Raw genomic sequence first — 18,819 nt, 5'->3', positions numbered from 1 at the left:
CCTGGAGGGACTTGCAGCCCTGGGACAGGTCCCCAGGGAGGGACGTCTCTGTCCCTGGTGGGGGTTTGGGGCTCGGTTAGCCAACCTGCGGTGTGTGGGGGTGGAGGTTGGACTGGAGCCCTCCAAAAACTGCTTCCACCATCACCTTGGCTGTGCTTGGCCCATGCCCCGAGGACCGACCCAGCTGCTGGAGCCGCAGGGCGAAGGTGGCACCCGGGCCACGCAGGGGCTTCGCAGGCCGGCGAGCAAGGGGTCCCACAGGGCCACCTCCAGCTTTAATTAGTCCCTTTTCCTGATGGATGTGTCTGCGTCAGCAAACGAGGTCCTGCCGAAGGGAGAAGAAATCTCGGGGTGCTTTTAATGAACAGGGAGCTGGGGCGGCTGATGCCCCTGGGCACTGGCAGGATTCGGTCTCTTGACTCAGTCTCGTTCTGGAATCCGTCCAGGCAACGGGGGGGGCGTTTGCTTTACATGGAAATGGGTTAAAAAAGGAATTGGAAAGAGCACTAAAATCCTCCTGTCTGCAAGTGTGCCCAGCCCTTCACACATATGCATGCACACCCCCCCCCCCCCATGCACCCCCCATGCACCCCCCCCGCCATGCACATCCCCCCCCTCCATGCACACCCCCCCCATGCACCCCCCCCCGCCATGCACCCCCCCCCATGCACACCCACCCCTCCACCCGCACGCCCAGACCCGCCGCGTCGCCCGGGGTCTCACCGGGAGTGGAGGTCGCACGCGGCTGGTTCCACTCAGAGTCTTTAAGCCTCGGGAGGGGAAACTGTGACTTTAATACATAAGTCTTTTTTTTTTTTAATAAAAAAAGGGAAAAATAACCAACATATTAAAGCCATCTGCGCTGCCTCTGACCCCCCCCCCCCCTTAGGTGTGTGTAGTTAAAACTATATGGAGACATAGCTGTATATACCATGACCAGTGCATGAGATGCAGCCACGTAGCAGTAGCAGCATGGTTAAAGCCGAGCACGGCGCTGCACGCTCTGCCCCACTGCTCGCCGCCACCAGCACCTCCGTCCCGACCACGTTTCTCCAGCGAGGCAGAGACGTCGACAAACAAAACTCATTGCCCGAGTGCTCTCCATTGCCCTGATTATTTGCCCCAAATTAAATAAAAAAATAAAATGATGTAAAAGAAGAAAATAATGCCAAGAAGCAAAGCATGCCAAGCCAGTCCCGCCAGCGGAGGGTGAGCCGTCACCGACGCAGCCGTGACTTCCATGTGTGTCTTGTTCCTGTATCTTGTCGCATTTATACCACGGCCGGGTAGCGGCAACATCGTGGCTTTGGTGGCCTGTGTCGCGTTGGTGCATTTCACCGTCAGAGCAACTTTAGAAGCCATATTAGCCCACGGTGTGCTGGGACCCCCAGGGATGGGCCCACAGGCGAGCCGTGACCCCCTTCCCCCCCCGCCCCGGTGTGTCCACCGTCCCCCCTGGTTTCATGGGGCTCGGCAGAGGAGCCAGGCTGCCAGGAAGAGCCGCAGCGGCTGCAGCGGCCACCACCTTGGTGGCCACGGATGCCGCTGTCGTGCTGGGTGAGGGGACGGGGCAGCGCTGGGGACAGGCACTGGGGGTCGACCTGCCAGCGGCACTTCTGCAATGGCAAGGCCGGGATGCGGTGAAGATCCGGTGGCGAAAAGGCTTTTGAGAGCAATTTGGGTTTTTTCTGCCACGTCTGGTCAGGCGGTTTCTGTTTCGGGGACGAGAGCCAGCTCTCCCCTCTCCCGGCGGCCCCGCGGTGGAAACCCAGCCGTGCTGTGGAGACGCTCGGCTTTGGTCTCCTGGGGTTAAAAGGAAGCAAATCCACTTGGCAAAGAGCTCGGCTTGCTTTTCCTTTTTGCCCCCAAACCCGGGAGGGAAGAGCAGCTCCTTTGGCAGCCCTGGAGCCAAGGATCCCCGGTCCGGCCCTGTTCTGCCCCGGCCTGGCCCCCGCAGCGCTCGGCTCCGGCGGGAAGCTGCTTTTAAAGCCCCTTCCTCTCGTGTGGACTCTGTTGTTTCTGTCTCTTATCGTTAAATGGTTATTTTGTAATGATATCTGTCTCCTTATTAAAGAAACGAGCTGAAAGGAGCCCCAGTTCCTTCTGGTCTTGCTACTTGGGGCTCAGCAGGGCGTCCGTGGTGGGGGGGCAGGTCCCAGGGCAGCGAGTCCAGGGAGGATGGAGGGATGGGGATGCGAGGGCTGCCCCGCGAGGGCCCGGATCCCCTGAAACATGAGTGTGCTCGCACTCACGGCGGGGATGTCCCTCGAGCCGTGGTGCCCTGGCTGGCCCAGGCACGGGGTGCAGGTGGGAAGCCATCAAAGGTCCCCACCAAATTCCTCATCCCCAACACATGCTGCTGGGTCCGCAGAGTCCCGGTTAGGTCCTGCCCTGCTCTGCAGAGGCGCTGGATGCCCCTAACCCCGAGGGGAAGAGCTCGAGCTGCAGTAACCACCTCCGAAGACCAAAATACGCGGGTTTCTAGCAACCTCACTCTGGACAAAGTGTCTTTGCCACGGGCTTGTCCCGACCGACCTCCTGAGCAAACACAGGGCTGGGCACCGCGGAGGGAGACGGGCCTGCACCCCGCCGCGCTCAGAGCCGTCGGGCAGGACCCCTCTGCCGTTCGCCTGCCCGGCGGGTGGGCAGCTTTCCGGGATGCGCATCCACAATTCCTCCGTTTGAGCTTTCCCTGACCGGGCACGCAGTGGAGCGCTGCCGTTCTCGTCCCATAACTGCAGCAGGGACGCGGCTGCAGAGCATTGCCGCTGTTCTGGACGATTGATACTGCTGTGCTGTGGGCGTTTTGGGAGAAACAGGGCGTTTTAGGGTAAACAACTTGCAGCAGGTTCCCAGGTTCCAGAAAGATGGAAGCAAAGTCAAAGCTTCTATTTTATCAACTCTTATTTTATTCATTTATAAATACTGTTGTGTTTACAAGCATCATAGATGTGAATAGTTTTCCCAAACTTTCAAACACATAATACTTATAATACTATATAACAACAACCAGTAAAACAAATCATTCATCTCAGGGTTTGAAAGGCCACTCAAAAGTTGCATAAAAATACATTCTCTCCCCATCTCATAAGCTAGTCCTGCTTCTCCAAGGAGTTTATTTACAAAGAGCCATCATCAAACTCGCAGCCACAATAGGCGGGTTCACCCCAAGCAATAAAAATGAATTCACCCCAAGCAATTGCTTAGAAAAAAAAAAAAAAAAAATCCAACTCGTGTTCTCCAGCGGAGACCACGTCCAGCAAATGCTCTGGTTCAAAGAGGGATCAGTTTTAAAAACCGCTTGCTTTGCGCTCTGTCCCAAGCGCAGGGTGCAAGGCGTCCTATTCGTTACCTCCTCAGTGCACTGGGTATGTCAGGCATTAAGTGAGACCAAAAAAAATTCATTCTCAAGAATTTGGTTTGCAGTTGCAATCGCCATCCCAAAATACTCACAGCTTTGGCTAGTCAGCGAGACGGAACTGTTGGTGGGTCCTCTACCCTAGTCAGAGTTTGGGGGGGTAATCCAGTGCTAAGCAGACACGTCATCTGAAGTGGTTTGGCTTTGCAAGGTGCCACGCAGAGGGATTAAGCCTTCCGCACCTTTTGCATACTGTTCCTCAGGATAAAACACAACGAGTGTCCTGGTAGGAAGGGGCAAAAACGTCAGTGCAGGATGGATTTGTCAGATTGGGTTGAACCCTCTCCCTAAAACAGATACCAGGCTTCTTCACGCTGCTGGGAACCTGCCTCGTGAGAAGAACAGGATCTGAAATCTCGTCCCTCGACCTGCTGGGATGCACAACCCGAGACGGGCGCGTCGGCGAGCCAGCGCTGCGCCAACCACCAGCGGCCCCAGCAGGTGAACAGCTTCTGCTCCGCGGGGCACAGCAGGGACTGGGCTCCTGGTTAGAGCTGAGAGCGCCCGAGTCTGGAGCGAGGAGTGGGTCACCAAGAGAAAAAACATCAAGAACCGCAGAAGTACTCACATAAAGAGTGCACCAAGTGGGAATGGCGTGCAGAAAAAGTATTGACTGAATCTCAAGACTTAAAGCTGTTAAATATAGCAGGGTTAAAATAAAGTAATATAAAAAGGATGCCTGGCTTAGGCAGTGCTCTGCAGAAACCCTGATGCCGTTACCAGCTTTGGTCTCTTCCTCCCCAAAGCACAGCAGCAGAGGAAGGGCCTCGGCGTACCAGGAGAAACGGCATCTCGTGCTGCGCACAAGTAACTCCGCTGGCGGAAGAGTGGTGGAAGAGGAACCTCTGTCTAGAGCTGCCTGGGGAAAAAACAACAGCTCGAAGAAGAGCTAGAGAGGTGGAAACAGGCAGGATAGGGAGGGGAAGGGCAAAAAAAGGAGAATTGGGGAAAAAAAAAGCAAACCCAAAGCAAAGAAAAAAAGCCCAAGGGAGAGGAAAATAAAACACACTTTCTGAAGCAATAACCAGCAAAAGGTTCCAAAAAGCCCAGGATGGACTGAGAGAGAGAAACTTCACCCTGTTGAGCAAGCTCAAGAATTATGCTCGTGTTCAAGTATCTCATCTATCTCTCTCATAGCGGAAAGAGTCCCACCAGCCCGGCAGGAGCCACGAGCCCACAGTCAGCAGAGGTGCCTGGGAAGGCGGGGACAACTTCTTCATGGCAACCTCCAAGTTCAATGACTGAGACCGCAACTCTCAGCCAGACGGAGCAGGGAAATCGAAGGAGAAAGGAAATGAAAGGACAAATATAGAAGGATGTAGATGGGAAAGTGGTTTGGATACAGTGAGAAGTCTTTGAGAGGGAAGGTATCGGTCGAGAGGAGTCTATTCAGGGGAAGCTCAACAGATCTGATGACAGGATACCGCTGCTATCATCAAAATCACAGAGCACATAGAGGAGCCGCTGTCTAAATGCCCATAGAGAGAACAATTTCAAACTGTTCTGAGTACGTATAACATTAAAGAGGGGTGGTTTTGGTTTTTTTTGAGGTTTCCTTCAAGGTCAAGGCTTATTGCAAGCTTTTGACAGATTAAAAGACTTTCATCCTAGCGTTACAGTCACCAGCATGCCCAAGGGTAGCTCCTTGTCCCTCAGACACCGATGCACCCACACCTTTCCAAGGCACACGGGAGAAAAGTGGTCACTGCTTCGTGTTCCTCTGCCTTGAAACCCAACTGCATCAAGGTTCTTCACCAACAGATGGGTGGGTGGGACTGGACTCTGGCGGTCCTTCTCCTACAACAAACCAGTGATGCCTTTCACTTCTCAGCCTCCTGTCGTAAATCAGAGCAAGGCACCTGAAATACCAGACCAGACTCCTCTGCAGGGCACTGCCTTCATGAAGATAGCAGGAAAACGTCCCAGATGGCTGTTAGGACGGGGAGGCTGGTTTTTGGGGTGGGCACAGCGCCCTGCAAGGTGATTCACACTCATACGCATGTGAAAGCAGCAGAGCCTCTCTAGGGGTTCAAGCTTGTCCTTGAGAAAGCTTGGCAAGTATCTGTGATACATCCTATCCGGAGGAGCAAGAGTCCAGATGCAATTAGCAGATGCTACTAACTACTGAGACAGGAGCCCCGGAAGGATACGATGCGATACCAAATCACTCGGGCTGCGGAGGAAGGGCAGGGTGAGGGCTAAGGGGGTCTGACGCCGAGAGTCAGCGCTGATGTTACTGAACGGGTTCAAAATCTTCTATTAAAGACTTGGTCTACTGGGGCGAAAGGAGAAGGTCTCTGTGCAAAGCAGCTGTCGACAGCCTGGTATACAAATCAGCCCCGGTGGCTTTCACAGCATCACGTTTTAACCAGAGTCCCACATCTCGGGTGGGCTGATGTGCAGAGTCCCAGCCCGTGTTTATGTTTCCCACCTGTAAAGGGCTTGGATGTGCTGGATTAGTTCTTTAGGTGTCGTTTTTTAAAGTAGGAGCTACCTACTCCAGATCGGAGTCCAACACCAAATACTGGGCTTCTGGAAGAAGAAGTTTTGGCAGCTCAAACCCAGTCCTCACGTTTCTCTTCTCCCTTGAATAAAATGTCCGAGATACCACAACATGCTTAAATTAAAAATAATAAAATGGCAGGGGGTGTGTGTCGTAGGGGAAATAAGGGCAGAAAGGGAATGTACAGCAAAGGGCAGGGCAAGGCAGGTGTGACAGATTGATCCCATGGCTGAAATGTTTGCTGTACTTTTGACAGGAGGAAAAGAGGGGGGTAGGGCTTGGTGGCGGGGTTGGCAGCTCGTGTTGGGCACCCCTCTTTGTCCTGCCGTTGCTCGGGCTTCCTATTTGGAGAGCTTGCTGATGACACGAATGAGGGCTCCGTTCTCGTCCTTCAGCCTTTGGTTGTCCGACTTCAGCTCTGTCAAAATCTGCAGAGAGACAAAGACAAGGTGGGATCGCAGCTCGGCGCTGCCGGCTGGACAAGCCCTACAGCGTGGAGGGAACCGCAGGGACGTGGCATCCCTGCGCCAGGGCAGCAGCTGCATGCTCGGCTTGTGTCCTCACCGCTGATGTGCCACAGCAGCGTGCAGAGCTTTCCCTCCTGTACACCGCCCACCCGGCGCACTTTTAATGTCAATAATTTCTCTGCAACGTCTCCAGGATTTTTACAAACCGGGCATCAGGTGTGGAGGGGTCGAGAGGGGACTCGAGCATGGCGAAGAGCCAGGGACCCCCCTGGCACTGGGAAAGCCCATGGTGAGAAGCGATGCTGCAGCCCCAGCACTAGGTCAGGACCAGGCTGGGAGGGCAGGAACCATTTCTGAGCTTTTTCATCCCAAATCTGTTCCCTGAGGCTATACAGGGCTCGGCAGAAAACCATAAAGCTGTTGTTTTTTGGTTTTTTTTTCTGATTTGTTTGCTCCGTTTTGCCAGGACTGGAGGGGAAAACAAAGGTTTGAAATTCTAACTCAGAACTGGACCAAGCCTGGCTTGCAAAATCTCTTTAGAATAACCCCAAATCTCTTTGGGATCTCATAGAAGTTTAATGCAAATGTGCATGCCATGGCCAGAGGACCGGTAGAATACACTGACGCTGCAGATGATACCTCCTCGGTGCTCAATTTTGAATGCTGGAGCTCAACCAAGGGTCACAACACAGACAACAGCCAGAAAGCGTTTTGATAGAAGCAGAGGAAGAAATCGCTTCGACAAGATCTTTCCAGCATTTCTCAGTGGCAAAAAGCCCTCCTGCAGGCGGGTGACCCTCGGTGGGCTGTCCCCAGCCGTTCGGGGGCTGGAAGGACATGCTGCCGTCCCGGGCTGTGACCCACAACCTGTAATCGCACCGGGGTGCCAGCAGCCCCACAACCTGCTGGGATGAGCCAGGCTGGAGCAGGGGCCCACACAGGCATGGACGGCACCGGCGTGAGCTCAGCGATGACTTCTCTCTGCTGAGGTGCGTCTTCGAGGAGTTCTCCCAAATTCAAAATCCCCTTCTCCTTCCTCCTGAGCTGGAGTTCCAGCCCTGACCAGAACCTCCTGCCCCTTCCTCTCACGCACAGCCCCTCCACGACCACCGCTGCCACCAGCTCCAGCTCCGAGTGGCTCCCATGGCTCCAGCCGGAGCAATTCCCTCCTTTCCCAGCCAGGCCAAGCCATGCCCGGCCCCAACGCGCCCAACCCCATCCCTGCTGGCGCTGGATGCTCCAGACGGGAGGTTTTGCAAGAGAGAGGGGAGGGGGACGGTTGCAGCATGGCGGGACACTGGGGAAAGGGTAAAACTGCGCGATGGGCTGGCCGGAGTTTCGCTAGTGATGCTTGAAGTGTCTCACCAGACCCAGTGGTGGTGCGACAGGGACGTCCCCGTGACAGGGCTGTTACCAGAACAGAAGTCAGGACTCCTTAACGCAATTTCTCGCAGCCAAACGAGAGGCATCGCCCATCACCAAAGTGCTCTGGAGCCCAGAGAAAGGGGGGACAGCACTTGCCGCCTCACTCTGCACACCTCCGTCTCCTCATCGAACACCCACAACAGAGCGCAGTGCCTTCCCGTCCCGTGCACTGCGACACTTCAACCACCTACTGGGGTCTGCAGACGGACAGTCCCTGTCCTCTCTACGTCACTGCTTGGGGTGGCCTTGCAGCCTTGAACGTGTCCGTCACCATGGTAAGGTAGTGCTATGAAGTTCTGCCACTTGCTTTGGTAGAGAAAATCTGTCACAAGTTCCCAGAAGCAACATCAGAGAGCAACCATCGCGGGCCTACAGCGTACTGGGAGCTCTGACGGTGCCTACGCCTCACACGCGTTCGAATGCAACCGTGGTGAATTATTCGAAAAGGAAGGAGTGTAAGTACGTGTAAAGCGAGTGCTCCTTGGAAAGGCTCCCGGCTGTAACCCCACTCCATCAGTTCCCACTGAAGTTTCTGAAAACTAAAAATCAACCTTATAAAATTTTGTTCCTCCCAGGCCAAGGGCATTCCTCCCGTCAAAGCAAAGCAGCCTCGAGCTGGGGAAAAGAAACTGCAGATGAAGCAGGCTAGTAACGCCGGGGCTGGAAACTGGAGCTTTATAAATGTCTCACTGGAAATGGCGAGGGGGGACACGGCACAGTCTGCACGGGATGGTGATGCAGCGTCAGTGTGGAGCGAGTCTGGGGCCGGAGGTTGGTCCCCGCGGCGGTGCTATGTGGTACCTGTGAGGTTGGGGAAGGTGGCACCTCAGAAATTACGTGGGTTTTAGAAAATGAGTTCTTTGAAAAGCACCACTGCTGCAAAGGCCCGGTAAATCTGTCCGAGTTTAAAGCAGTGACATCACTGCATAGCTGTGATGTCTACAGACCCCAGTGAGACAACGTTTACAGGTTCCAGCAACATCCTGTGTTAGACCTACTGAAAGAGCTGAAAAAAACCAATCAGCAGAGCTTGCAGACACGCGACTTCTCCAGCTCGGACAGCGGCAAAGCCTGCAAGCAAGCCGGGAAGGATGAGTCCACCCATGCCGCAGCCAGCCTGCACGAGAGCCAGGGCGCCGTCAGAGCAGAGGGGCGTTAGCGGGGGGAAAGCGAAAATGCGAATATTTCCTTGGAGAAGAAGAGAGATCGGTGACTTACAGTTGGTGAAACAACATTTCTCTGAGTCTGGAACTAGTTTTGCTCAATTTTCCCTCTCAGATCTCAAAGCACGTCGGGAAGGAGAATGACTTAAACTCACCGCTTGGGCGAAGGGACGAGTTGGTGACGGGTTGGAGAATGCTTCCGCAGGTTTAAACCAGACAGACGGGGAGATCATTTAACCTGACCGTCTGCACGTTTCAGGCCAGGCAACACGGAACAGCCCCTCTGACACGCGCACGGTCTTGAGCTGAGACTCCCGGAAAGGGGAAGCCACGATTCCCCTGGTTAGTTTGTTTTGATGGTTAATCATCCTTGATACAATGTGTGTGCTAAGAACAGATTTTATTTTTTTTTTTATACCTCAGTGCCACTTCCAGCCCACGAGAGCGGACTGCTTCTTCCTTTTTTTAAAAAACAATAGCTACATCTGAAGGGATCTGAATATCCCTACCAACCTGCAAAAGACAGGTAGGGCCCTAAGAAAGGAGCATTTACAGTTTTATTTTAGCACCAAACCAATGACGTAGCAAGAAAGGATGTGATTGAACTGCATGAGGGCAAAGCTTATGGGAGGCTTGTCCCTGGATTTCAAACACTAATTGCTCTGCGCTGAATTTAAAACAGGAGATGAAAGAAGAAAGCGCGTATGGTCGGCCTCCGAGCGCTTCGCCTGCCTCGTAGCCAGGGCGCAGGAGGCAGAGGGGACGCTGCAGCCTGTGAGCTCGGACTTGAAAACTGAACTCAGACTCCTTAAAATGAAGGACGGAGCTTGTTCTCTTTGCTCAAGTGACCAAGAAAACCTGCTGAGGACTGCCCGGTTGTAGGTTTTCTAAATATCACTTTCCTGTCTAAAATGTGCACTTTTCATAACATCCCTAGAAATTTATTAGATGTTCATTCTGCCTTCGGATAATCTCATTTTCTGGGTGCCAGCTTCCCACTGAACTAAGTCCCATTAAAAAAGAATTGTGTTATGAGCAGACAGGCAGCATAAACCACCCACCTCGAGGTAAGGCAATGCGGACGGGGCTGCCGGCTGCCCCAGTGGCGCTGGGAAGCCGCCCCAAAGCCATCTGCCAGCGTAAAGCTGCAGGGAAGCAGCTGGTCCATTGCCCCTCAGCACCATCCGCCCAGCCCTACGCCCTCGCGTCAAGGCGCGGAGCACGTCCTCCTGCTTCTCTCCCGCACGACGGGTTCCGCGCGGACAAGGCAACCCCCCTCCACCCCTGCCTCCGGCCCCGATGCGGGCGGTTAGTAAAATGGCGAGGTCAGAGCATCATCCGCCAAGCAGAGCGAAAGTCAGCGGGATCGAACAGAGTCTTCAGCGAAAGCCTGCCTTCGGCCGGGCAGTAACGCCATGCCTTTGGCTTCCGGAGAATCCTTCGCCACATGCTGCTTTTGAGCCGCAAGCTTCACCAGCCACCCTCGAGAGCAACGAGGTGAGGGGGAACAGCCCGGCCAAGGGAGCGGAGACCTGCCTGGAAGAGTGGAGGAGGGAGGCGAGATGAGCCGGAGGGAAAGCGGCTACAGCTCCTCTGATTCGGAGGGCTTGGCAGGCAGAGAAAGTCTGGCTACGACCCGGGTCAGAGCCCTGTTTTCAGCCAGCAGCTGCTCATTCATCTGCCTCAGAGTGTGAATCTGTTTGAGCTGGTGGAGATTCTGCAGAGAGCGAGAGGAGTGGACAGAAAAATACAGAGAAAACACACCACGAAGACAAAAGGGCACAGAAACGTGAATTCAGTCCACGAGCAGTAAAAGAAAGAAAGAATAAAAGAAATATTAGTAGCAGTGACTGGTGGATGGGCAGCAGCTCAGATGCGTATGGGGAAAGCCTCACAGCACACGGAGGATGTTTTGGGAACCATCCCTTTCTCCAGCAGCCCCCAAAGCCATTGAAAAGGTCAAATAAAGGGATTTCCCACCACACAGCAGGACAGTCTCTCGCAGGTTATATTCCAGTTTACCCAGACAGGGAGCTCCAGCAGCACATGGCCCCTGGACTGAGGAACTACTGCGAGAACTATCACCGACTTACCACCTACGCAGGCTTTGAAAACACCACTGGCAACCGTGAATTTCTCTAAAAATCCTTTTCTTCCTCTGTCTCTAAAAGCTAAAGCAGTCTTGCGTAGCCAAGAGCCATCAAAGCTTCACGGGAGCGACTGAAGCACCTGGAAGTGTCCCTGTCCCACAGCCAACACCAAGACACGCACCGTGCCTGCTCGCATCCCTCGTCCCTGCGGCACCTGAAGGACGGCTCTCGGGTCCGCTCAGCCTTCGGTCCTGCCAAAAGCCCTGGGGCGCGAGTGGATTTTTCATCCCTGCCCAGATTCAAGTCTGCTCTGTCACGGGGCTCAATTCGTCTCTGATCTCCAGAGGTGAGAAGTCAGAACCTTAAACTGCTCTTTTTAACTAGAGGAGTTTGAACGACAGCATCTTACACGGAAGGCACGGGAAAACGTGGCATTCTTGGTTACAAAAGAAACAAGTGCCAAAGGACGGTGCAGAAATCGAGCCCCACCGCTGAGGCTAGCACAGGTACAGTGGCAACGGGGAGACACAGAACATAAAAGCAATGAGGAAGGCAAAAACGGGAAAATGGTAAAAGCCATGCAGACATCACCGTTTCTACAAGGAAATTTTTTCCCAGGGATGCTAAAGCGAAACCACGTGCTGGACATTTATACCAAGTGCGGGTGCCAGGACACGCTGAAGGCAGGGTCCCGTCCCTCCTTCCCCCCAACAGCTCGTCAGGCAGCGAGGCCACATGAACGTGAAACCCTCCTCCATGGTGGAGGGAGCACAGACACCGGGCAGGAAGGGAAACATCTGCGAGAAGAGTAGCTTTAAGTTCAAATGAAAAAATCCCAGCCCAGAACCAAAGCAGCTCTGCAAACCATCGTGCCCTGCGTCCTCTGACTTGCGAGCTTGCAATGGCAGGGAGGAGATGGAGGGAAGGGTCTGCTGGGAAGGGGATTCCTTTCTGCCATTTAATCAGCAGAAAGCACTCAAAGGGAGGTCACTGTCTGCCCTTTGCGTGGGCAAATCTACTGTGATACAAAGGACTTGCATGAATTTCCACCTAATTTGCACGACGTGGCGCTGCCTGCAGCTGGCGAGGAACCTGCTGCGTCCCAGGACACTTTGCCCAAGGGCCCGTTCCTGTACAAAGAAGAAGTACTTCGTGTAGCCCCCAGCCAGCAGCTTCATTCTTAGCTACCCAAAAGCATTGCCTCTGCTCCCAAGTAAGGAATCAAGATGTCTCATCCAAAAGCCTTGCAAAACCAACGGAAGCAAGGCAGGTGAGCGCAGGGAGCCAGCCAAGGATGGGCTTTGAGCCCCTCTGAGGGCATCGAACTGACAAAGCAGCTCCTGCTATTTTGACTACGCCAACGCAATTCCGACACTGGATAAATCAGTAGGTCCTGAGACAGAGCTACGGCCAACAAACTGCAGGGGGGCTTCAGGGACACCTCGGCACTGAGATCCCCCCTTGCCCGATCTCAGCCATCTATCCATCACTTAACCCGCCCGAGCTGTGCTGGCTCCCCCCGGTGCTCGGTGAGGACAGAGGTGGCCATCACACGTCTGTCCTGTGCTAAATCACACCCAGGAGCCACCGGAGGATGGTTCATCCTGGAAAAGTCGTTTCTTTTGGTGCTACCATGGATGATAAACGTTCTCTGTTTTATCACAGGGAACACAGATGAGCATCTGGCTGGCAGAAAACATCAAACACGTCAAACAGGGTGCCGTGCTACGCGAGATGGAAACGATTGTGATCATTTTAGAGACCACCTTTATTTTTCCATATGAATATAGCACGAAACCTCAGCGTGGCACAACTGGATGCAGCTCAGCCTCAGCACGCCGCCACAGCCGATAAAAAGGATCACGTACGTAAAAATGTGTGCGTGCTGCAGGCAGGACAGCCTTCTATTTATCCAAGAAACCCAGGAAAGGCCAGGAAGCTGGGACCAAAGCCAAGGGCGAAGACCAGAATTTGGACGGTACCGCTGCGATTGCTTATCACTCTGCTTGATACTTGGCTTACCGAAAGCAGGTTTCTCAGTTCAGCTGTACCTACCTTCAATTAAAGGATTTTGTGCCTGCAATGCTAGGGGAAATAACAATGCCCAAAGCACACACAACGTACAAAACCAGGAGGTGCAGTGCTGCTACGGAATAAAGAAGCTTCTGTGACCTTCAAGAAAAATTGCTGCGTTAAGTTGGGACCTCAGGCACTTGGCACTGAATTCAGTTCAGCGCAAATGCTAATTTTCTTTCTCCTTCCTCAGCCAAGTTGCCGTATCTCCAGTCCAATCCTGCAGTCACTTAGGAGAATGCCGCACCGCTCTGTCACCTTCACAAGAGCAGTTCTGCGGGAGCAGCTCCGGCACCAAGGAGTTCTTGAGATTACCGAGTTTGTCCAGTTCCTCTCCATTTCTTGATTGCTTCGTTAGCAGCGCTAAACTCACGAAAGGAACGAAGCTCATTACCTCAAGCAAAGCCCGAAGCACAAAGCGTTCCTGTCACAGAAACCCAGGACCATCCTGTGACCACTGCTGTGCCTCCTCTCCCTTGGGACTCAGCTGCCCTGGCCAGGACACCCGATGCACAGAACCGACACCCCAGGACCACAAAGCTGGATGTGAGCCGTGCCGGACTGGGTCACCTCAAAGAAGGAAGAATCCCGAACCCAGCGGTATTACCCGCGACCTCATAACCCGGCGTGTTTGGCTGTTTGCCGTTGCCGCTCTCTGCGTTCAAGGAAACTGGTGGATTTGCTTAAGTCGCTTACTCCTTCTGATTCCGCTCGACAACATGCGCAAGAAGCAGGAATGAAAGTCTAACCAGAATTAATAGATCTGTGTTCCTGGCTCGACTAGGGGTTAACTCAGATGCTCTGCGGCAGTTATCGCATTCCAGGCAAACACAACCGGGCTGACTCTCCCACTTTAAGGCTTGCTGAAAGCGGAGGTGGAAGGTGCTTGTCCAGTTCAGCGTTTTTACCTTCAGAGATTTTATACTCCTTTTGACTGAGTGGCTCTCCAATAGGCATGTCACAGTGCACCCAGGTACTCGCCACACGCTTGAATATTTTTCAAAAACTAATGGAAACGTAGTAGCACCTTAGAAGAGGTATCTTCTAATTCCATGTCTATTTATTAACTAAAGGCCACTTTGGTTGTTCAATGCAGCAGGAACACAGCAGAGAGGAAAGAGGCCTCGAGGACCTGACAGCTCATTTTCAGCTGGTCCACCGGCTCCTTTAGCTCACGTCTCCAGCACCTCTCTGGGGACAACGTAAGAACATGTCAAACTTCTGGCAGTGCTTCTCCTTTTGCACCATCTTGGCTTCCATCAGTCAGCAGCTCCAGACCGCCTGAATGGGAGGCGCTTTGGCTGCGTCCTACAGTTCTTGCGGGCACCTTCTTTCATTAACCGCCTTCTGCACCAATATAAATGTTTCAAACCCGACAGGCCACTAGAGGACACCAATTTGTCTTTTTACTCCATGGACGGAGCTGGTCTGCGGAGCGATCTGCACAGCTGAAGAAACGCCACAAACTGCTACTGTCTGCACTTCCTCTCGAAGGCCATATCTCTGTCGCTACAGGAAGGTCTCTCTGGAGTTAAAGGTCACTATCTGTTCAGTGAACGAAGAATTTGGAATTTCGGCACAGTCAGTCCTTTCTCCTTCCCCTTCTGGCGAGCACATCCCCACTTCTGTCCTCCTCTGCGAAGGAACCAGAGAGCCTTTGCAGTAAGACTCCACCAATTCCTTCTGCAGCACAAGCCAACGGGTCCTTTCAAAGACGTATGCTCGGTAAAGATAAGAAGCTTTAAATAGAAACATAAAGTTGGAACCTCCTACGGGGCGGCAGAAAATTGTTTCCATCAGTGCACCCTGCCGGGAGAGCTCACGGCTCTCAGACGGGGTCCTTCCTTCTAACGTGGCTTGGTCCCACCTGCGTCATGCTCAAAGGGAACGAAAGCGCAGGGCACAGAGCAAAGGGGGGGCGTTCTGTGAATACGAGCATTAAAACACAGCGTAAAATGATGTAACACTGCAAAAATCGGTGAAGTTTTAGGTGTACTTAGGCGGCAAAACACACTGCTTCCTGCTCTGCAGTGCTCCCCGCTCGCCCCGTGCTTGCAGGGCATCCAACCCGCGGCAGGAGAACCATCCTTCGAAGCAATGCCACGAGAGAGAGAACGCGAAGGAGCAGTCGGTGGCGGATGTCTCGTGACAGTAAGCCATGCTGCACATTTCATCAGGAAGCAAATTCCTCTTTGCTGAAATCTATTCCAGGCTGACTTACTGCCACAGCCTCCCAGAACATGCTTTAGGAAGGGAGGACAGAAATACAATCACTCTGTGTTTTTTCCTGGCTAGCGTGCGTGATCTCAAAAGCCAGCTTTGTCTTCTTACCCATCCGGAGAGAACCACAATGGCTTAACTTGGGCTGCAGACTACTCAGAGCACAGAGGATCAGCACACTGAAACTCATCGATGCCACAAAAGGTTAGTTTTGGAAAGCGATTAAGGAGAACAGCTTTCACAGTTCTCAGATCAAACAGCGTAACAAATTAAACATATGGTGCAATCAGCTGAATGATAATAGGACAGTTTCATTAGTAGTTCATGTTTGGAGAACATGGCCATTACAGTTCTGACTGCATAAAGGAACACGCTCAGAGGTAACACGAGTCCCTTCCCATGTACACCTTGAGTATCCTACAATCCCAGGAGACATTAATTCAAAGCATAAACCCCAGAACAGACAGAGGGAATAGATTATTTCCTACCTTCATCTCCTCTTCCATTTCAGAGAGTTTCCGCTCCAGGGCTCGCTTCTCCTGTTTACAAGGATTCATAACAAAGATGGTCATGGAAAGAAAGAAAAACTTACAGTATACATTTTCTTTTAAAGAAAAACAAGAGCCTCATATTTCTGGAGAAGCATTCACTGAGAAGCATCTCAAAGCAACGCACAGGTTACAACTAGGAGCTGATCGGACAGGAGAGGGCAGCTGGTAAACCAGCAGGAGAAATGTGCTGGGCTCGTTTCGACAGATCCTGAGCTCTCTTCATGCCCCTTCCATGAAACTATCTGCCCACCTTTCGTGATCCTGGTTTTCAGGACTTTCTGATGTGATTTTGAGCTCTGTAGGTGAAGCCACAGATTTAACTGCACCCCACTAAAGGAGGCAACGAGAAAACTCACCGAGCCCATCAAATAGGAAACAGTGAACACGGAAAGGAAATTCTGGAAGTTCTGCTTCTCCCAGATTAATTTAGGGCTGACTGCTTTCGGTATATTTTGGAAACCGACAATTACACAGGTCGGCTCTGCCACGTGAGTACTGGTGGTGCCATGAGCTACAGCCCCTGTCTAGAGGGGAGATCTGGCTCCATCCATGACTTCAAGAGGAGAAGGCTCAAACTGTCCCAGGAAAGCGGACTGAGCAGGAGGAGAAGGCAAACGTGGGTCAGGAACAGGCTTTACACCCTCTGCCCCGTTCCTTCGCCCTCTGCAAAGAAACATGAGTTCAGGAAAGTGAGGAAAACACAGCTTTTTGCGTGTGGCTGTGGATGATGAGTTCTGGGTCACTTTTTGTCCACAACACACTTCATCCAGGGATTTGTCAGTGCAAAATCCGTAAGCCATCCTGGAAACAGTTAATGCCATCTTTACTGAGAACAGTCGGGCACTTTTTTTCTCTCCGTCTCTCAGAAACCTGTATTTGTGGCTGTCGTGATCCTAATTCAACAAAAGCGATGCAGGACATTGCCCCAACTTGGAAGCATCGCACGGGTGGGAGATGGGACGCGCGGCGTGAGCTCCATGGTTGGGGATGTCCGCTCAGGGCAAGCGCTCTGACCATCACGCTCTTTTTTTTTTTCCCCTAAATTAAAGCTCCACCCGTGTCATGACTTCCCCCAGCAGCTATGTTCAGATGACAGCCACGGTTGCACATTTGATAACCCCGCTGCTTTAAGCACGCCTAGGTATCAGGTCCACACAGATCAGTGCTTTGAGAAGCTTGGTGTCAGGGCGCAGGCTGGTGCAGCGATGCGCAGCTGAGCTCACACCGCGGTGTCACGGCCTGAGCATCAGCTCAGCTTCAGCGACCTCGGTAAGTTCAACGAAGCCTGGCACCTGCGCCAGTGGGAACATCGCACCCTCGTCCCGAGGGCTGCCGGGCTCTGCCTAACCCTGCCCAAAGTGGGGATCCTGAACATCACCTCCTCCACGCTGTTGCTGGCCAATCTCGGGAAGCAATTACACATAAATAATTAAGGTCTTTCATGGTAAGAACTAAACGTAAACGCGTGGTTTGACCACCCAGCAAAGCTGCTAAAAATTCAGGAGATGAAACACTTCAGGAGGAACCTCCGCTTGAGGTGACCCTCCAACGCGCGAGTGGATGTTACTGAGAAACTGGAGCCAGGCCCCAGCTTTAATTAACCACAGAGGTAGTGGTGGGAGAATGAGCAGTAACGGCCATCAGCTGAAGCAGGGGAGGTTCTGCCTAGATGTAAGGGAAAACAAAAAAAATACCCAAACAAATCCCTGTGAGGGTAGTTCTTCACTGGAAGAAGGGGCTGCAGCTGAGGAAAGTCAACACTCAGAGGTCTTCACAAAATGACAGGGGACAAGCCCTGACTAAGCTGGTTGGCTCTGCTGGGACACACTACAGATCTCCTCGGGTCCCTTCCGATCGGACCGCAGCTATGGCCACCCAAGGCAGAGTTAGCCAGCCGCTGCCCGTGCAGCTTAGCTTACTGCGATGAATCGGACTGCTCAGTTGAGGCAGGAGCATTCAAACGTGCAGATTTCAAGTATAATCACAAAACAGACACCCAGGTAGTGTTTTGCCTTCTTCCCACCACCCCCCCCCAAACCAGTATTTATTTATAAGGATCAAGAATATTTGAATGCATAATGGACCAACAGTCTCTTGGCACGATACGATTCATTGGTCTGCAGCTATAACGAAAGAAAGAAATCAGAATGAAGCTGATTTGCAAAGAGAGCAGAAAAGTCTCAGACTCTGAAAAGGTCAGAACACAATTATCACTGTGCGCTGCTCCACAAGGCAAAAATATAACTTATCTTTTAATTAACACTTTCCTTCAAGAAATTACTGTGCCTTGCAGAGCAACATGAGGCAGAGATTGCGGCTCAGAAGAAAGTAAAGACACATACCCTTTTCTCCATCTCCAGCATGCTGGACCGGTCAGAAGTTTTCTCCTGTTTCTGCTATGTAAATTAAAAATAGAAAGCTATTAAAACTGAGAGGCATTCACAGGATGCTGCACAAAGGGCTGGATAGCCTGCGGATGCACTTGCCCGGAGAAGCAGCAGTCTTTACAGAACCACACTTATATCTGTGAAAAATCACAGTCTCCTCTGCAGCACCTCCCCTCCCAAGGGCTAAATTCTTTCCGGTGCTGGAACCTGCACTGGCTTGGCATGGGCCGGTGCTCAGTTTCTCCAGCCTAGGAGAGGGCTTTTGCCTTACCTGGGCTGCTTTTTCCAACTTGGATTTGATGTCGGCCAACTCAAGCTGGGCTTCCTGCAGTTTTGACTTTAGCTTTTGATTTTCAGACAGGGCGCTTTCATATAACTGAAATACGAAACAAAAGGTTTCCATTAACCAGGCTGCTCTTCGGCTGCCGCGCTACCCCGAGCAGACGCGTGTCCCCGGCACCGAGCAGAGGCAGCTGCGGGGTTTGCTCCGCTCCCCCGCGTCAGGATGTTAGAAAAAGGGCA

The 18,819-nt window shown here is 52.6% G+C and overlaps 1 protein-coding gene across 9 annotated transcripts in view; it reads right to left on the bottom strand.

Annotated features, from left to right (window-relative positions):
* Window positions 1-2,886: 2,886 nt before the first annotated feature.
* The window catches only part of PPP1R12B (protein phosphatase 1 regulatory subunit 12B), a 125,616-nt gene continuing 109,683 nt past the window's right edge, over window positions 2,887-18,819 (bottom strand). For 5 of the 9 annotated variants that reach the window (XM_075776197.1, XM_075776203.1, XM_075776201.1 and 2 more), the window contains 5 exons: window positions 18,569-18,673; window positions 18,253-18,306; window positions 15,848-15,898; window positions 10,513-10,693; window positions 2,887-6,349 (listed from right to left, as the gene is read on the bottom strand). In XM_075776197.1, coding sequence (XP_075632312.1) covers window positions 10,559-10,693; window positions 15,848-15,898; window positions 18,253-18,306; window positions 18,569-18,673 — 345 coding nt within the window. In that variant the 3' untranslated portion in view covers window positions 2,887-6,349; window positions 10,513-10,558. The remainder of the gene's footprint in view (window positions 6,350-10,512; window positions 10,694-15,847; window positions 15,899-18,252; window positions 18,307-18,568; window positions 18,674-18,819) is intronic. The other 4 variants (XM_075776199.1, XM_010299346.2, XM_075776198.1 and 1 more) reach the window with 3 other exon arrangements.

The sequence above is a fragment of the Balearica regulorum genome, chromosome 25 (genome assembly GCF_011004875.1).
Source record: "Balearica regulorum gibbericeps isolate bBalReg1 chromosome 25, bBalReg1.pri, whole genome shotgun sequence".
Classification (NCBI taxonomy): domain Eukaryota; kingdom Metazoa; phylum Chordata; class Aves; order Gruiformes; family Gruidae; genus Balearica; species Balearica regulorum.
The sequence above is the reverse complement of the archived record's forward strand: the minus strand, read 5'-3'. Positions and strand labels throughout refer to the sequence as shown.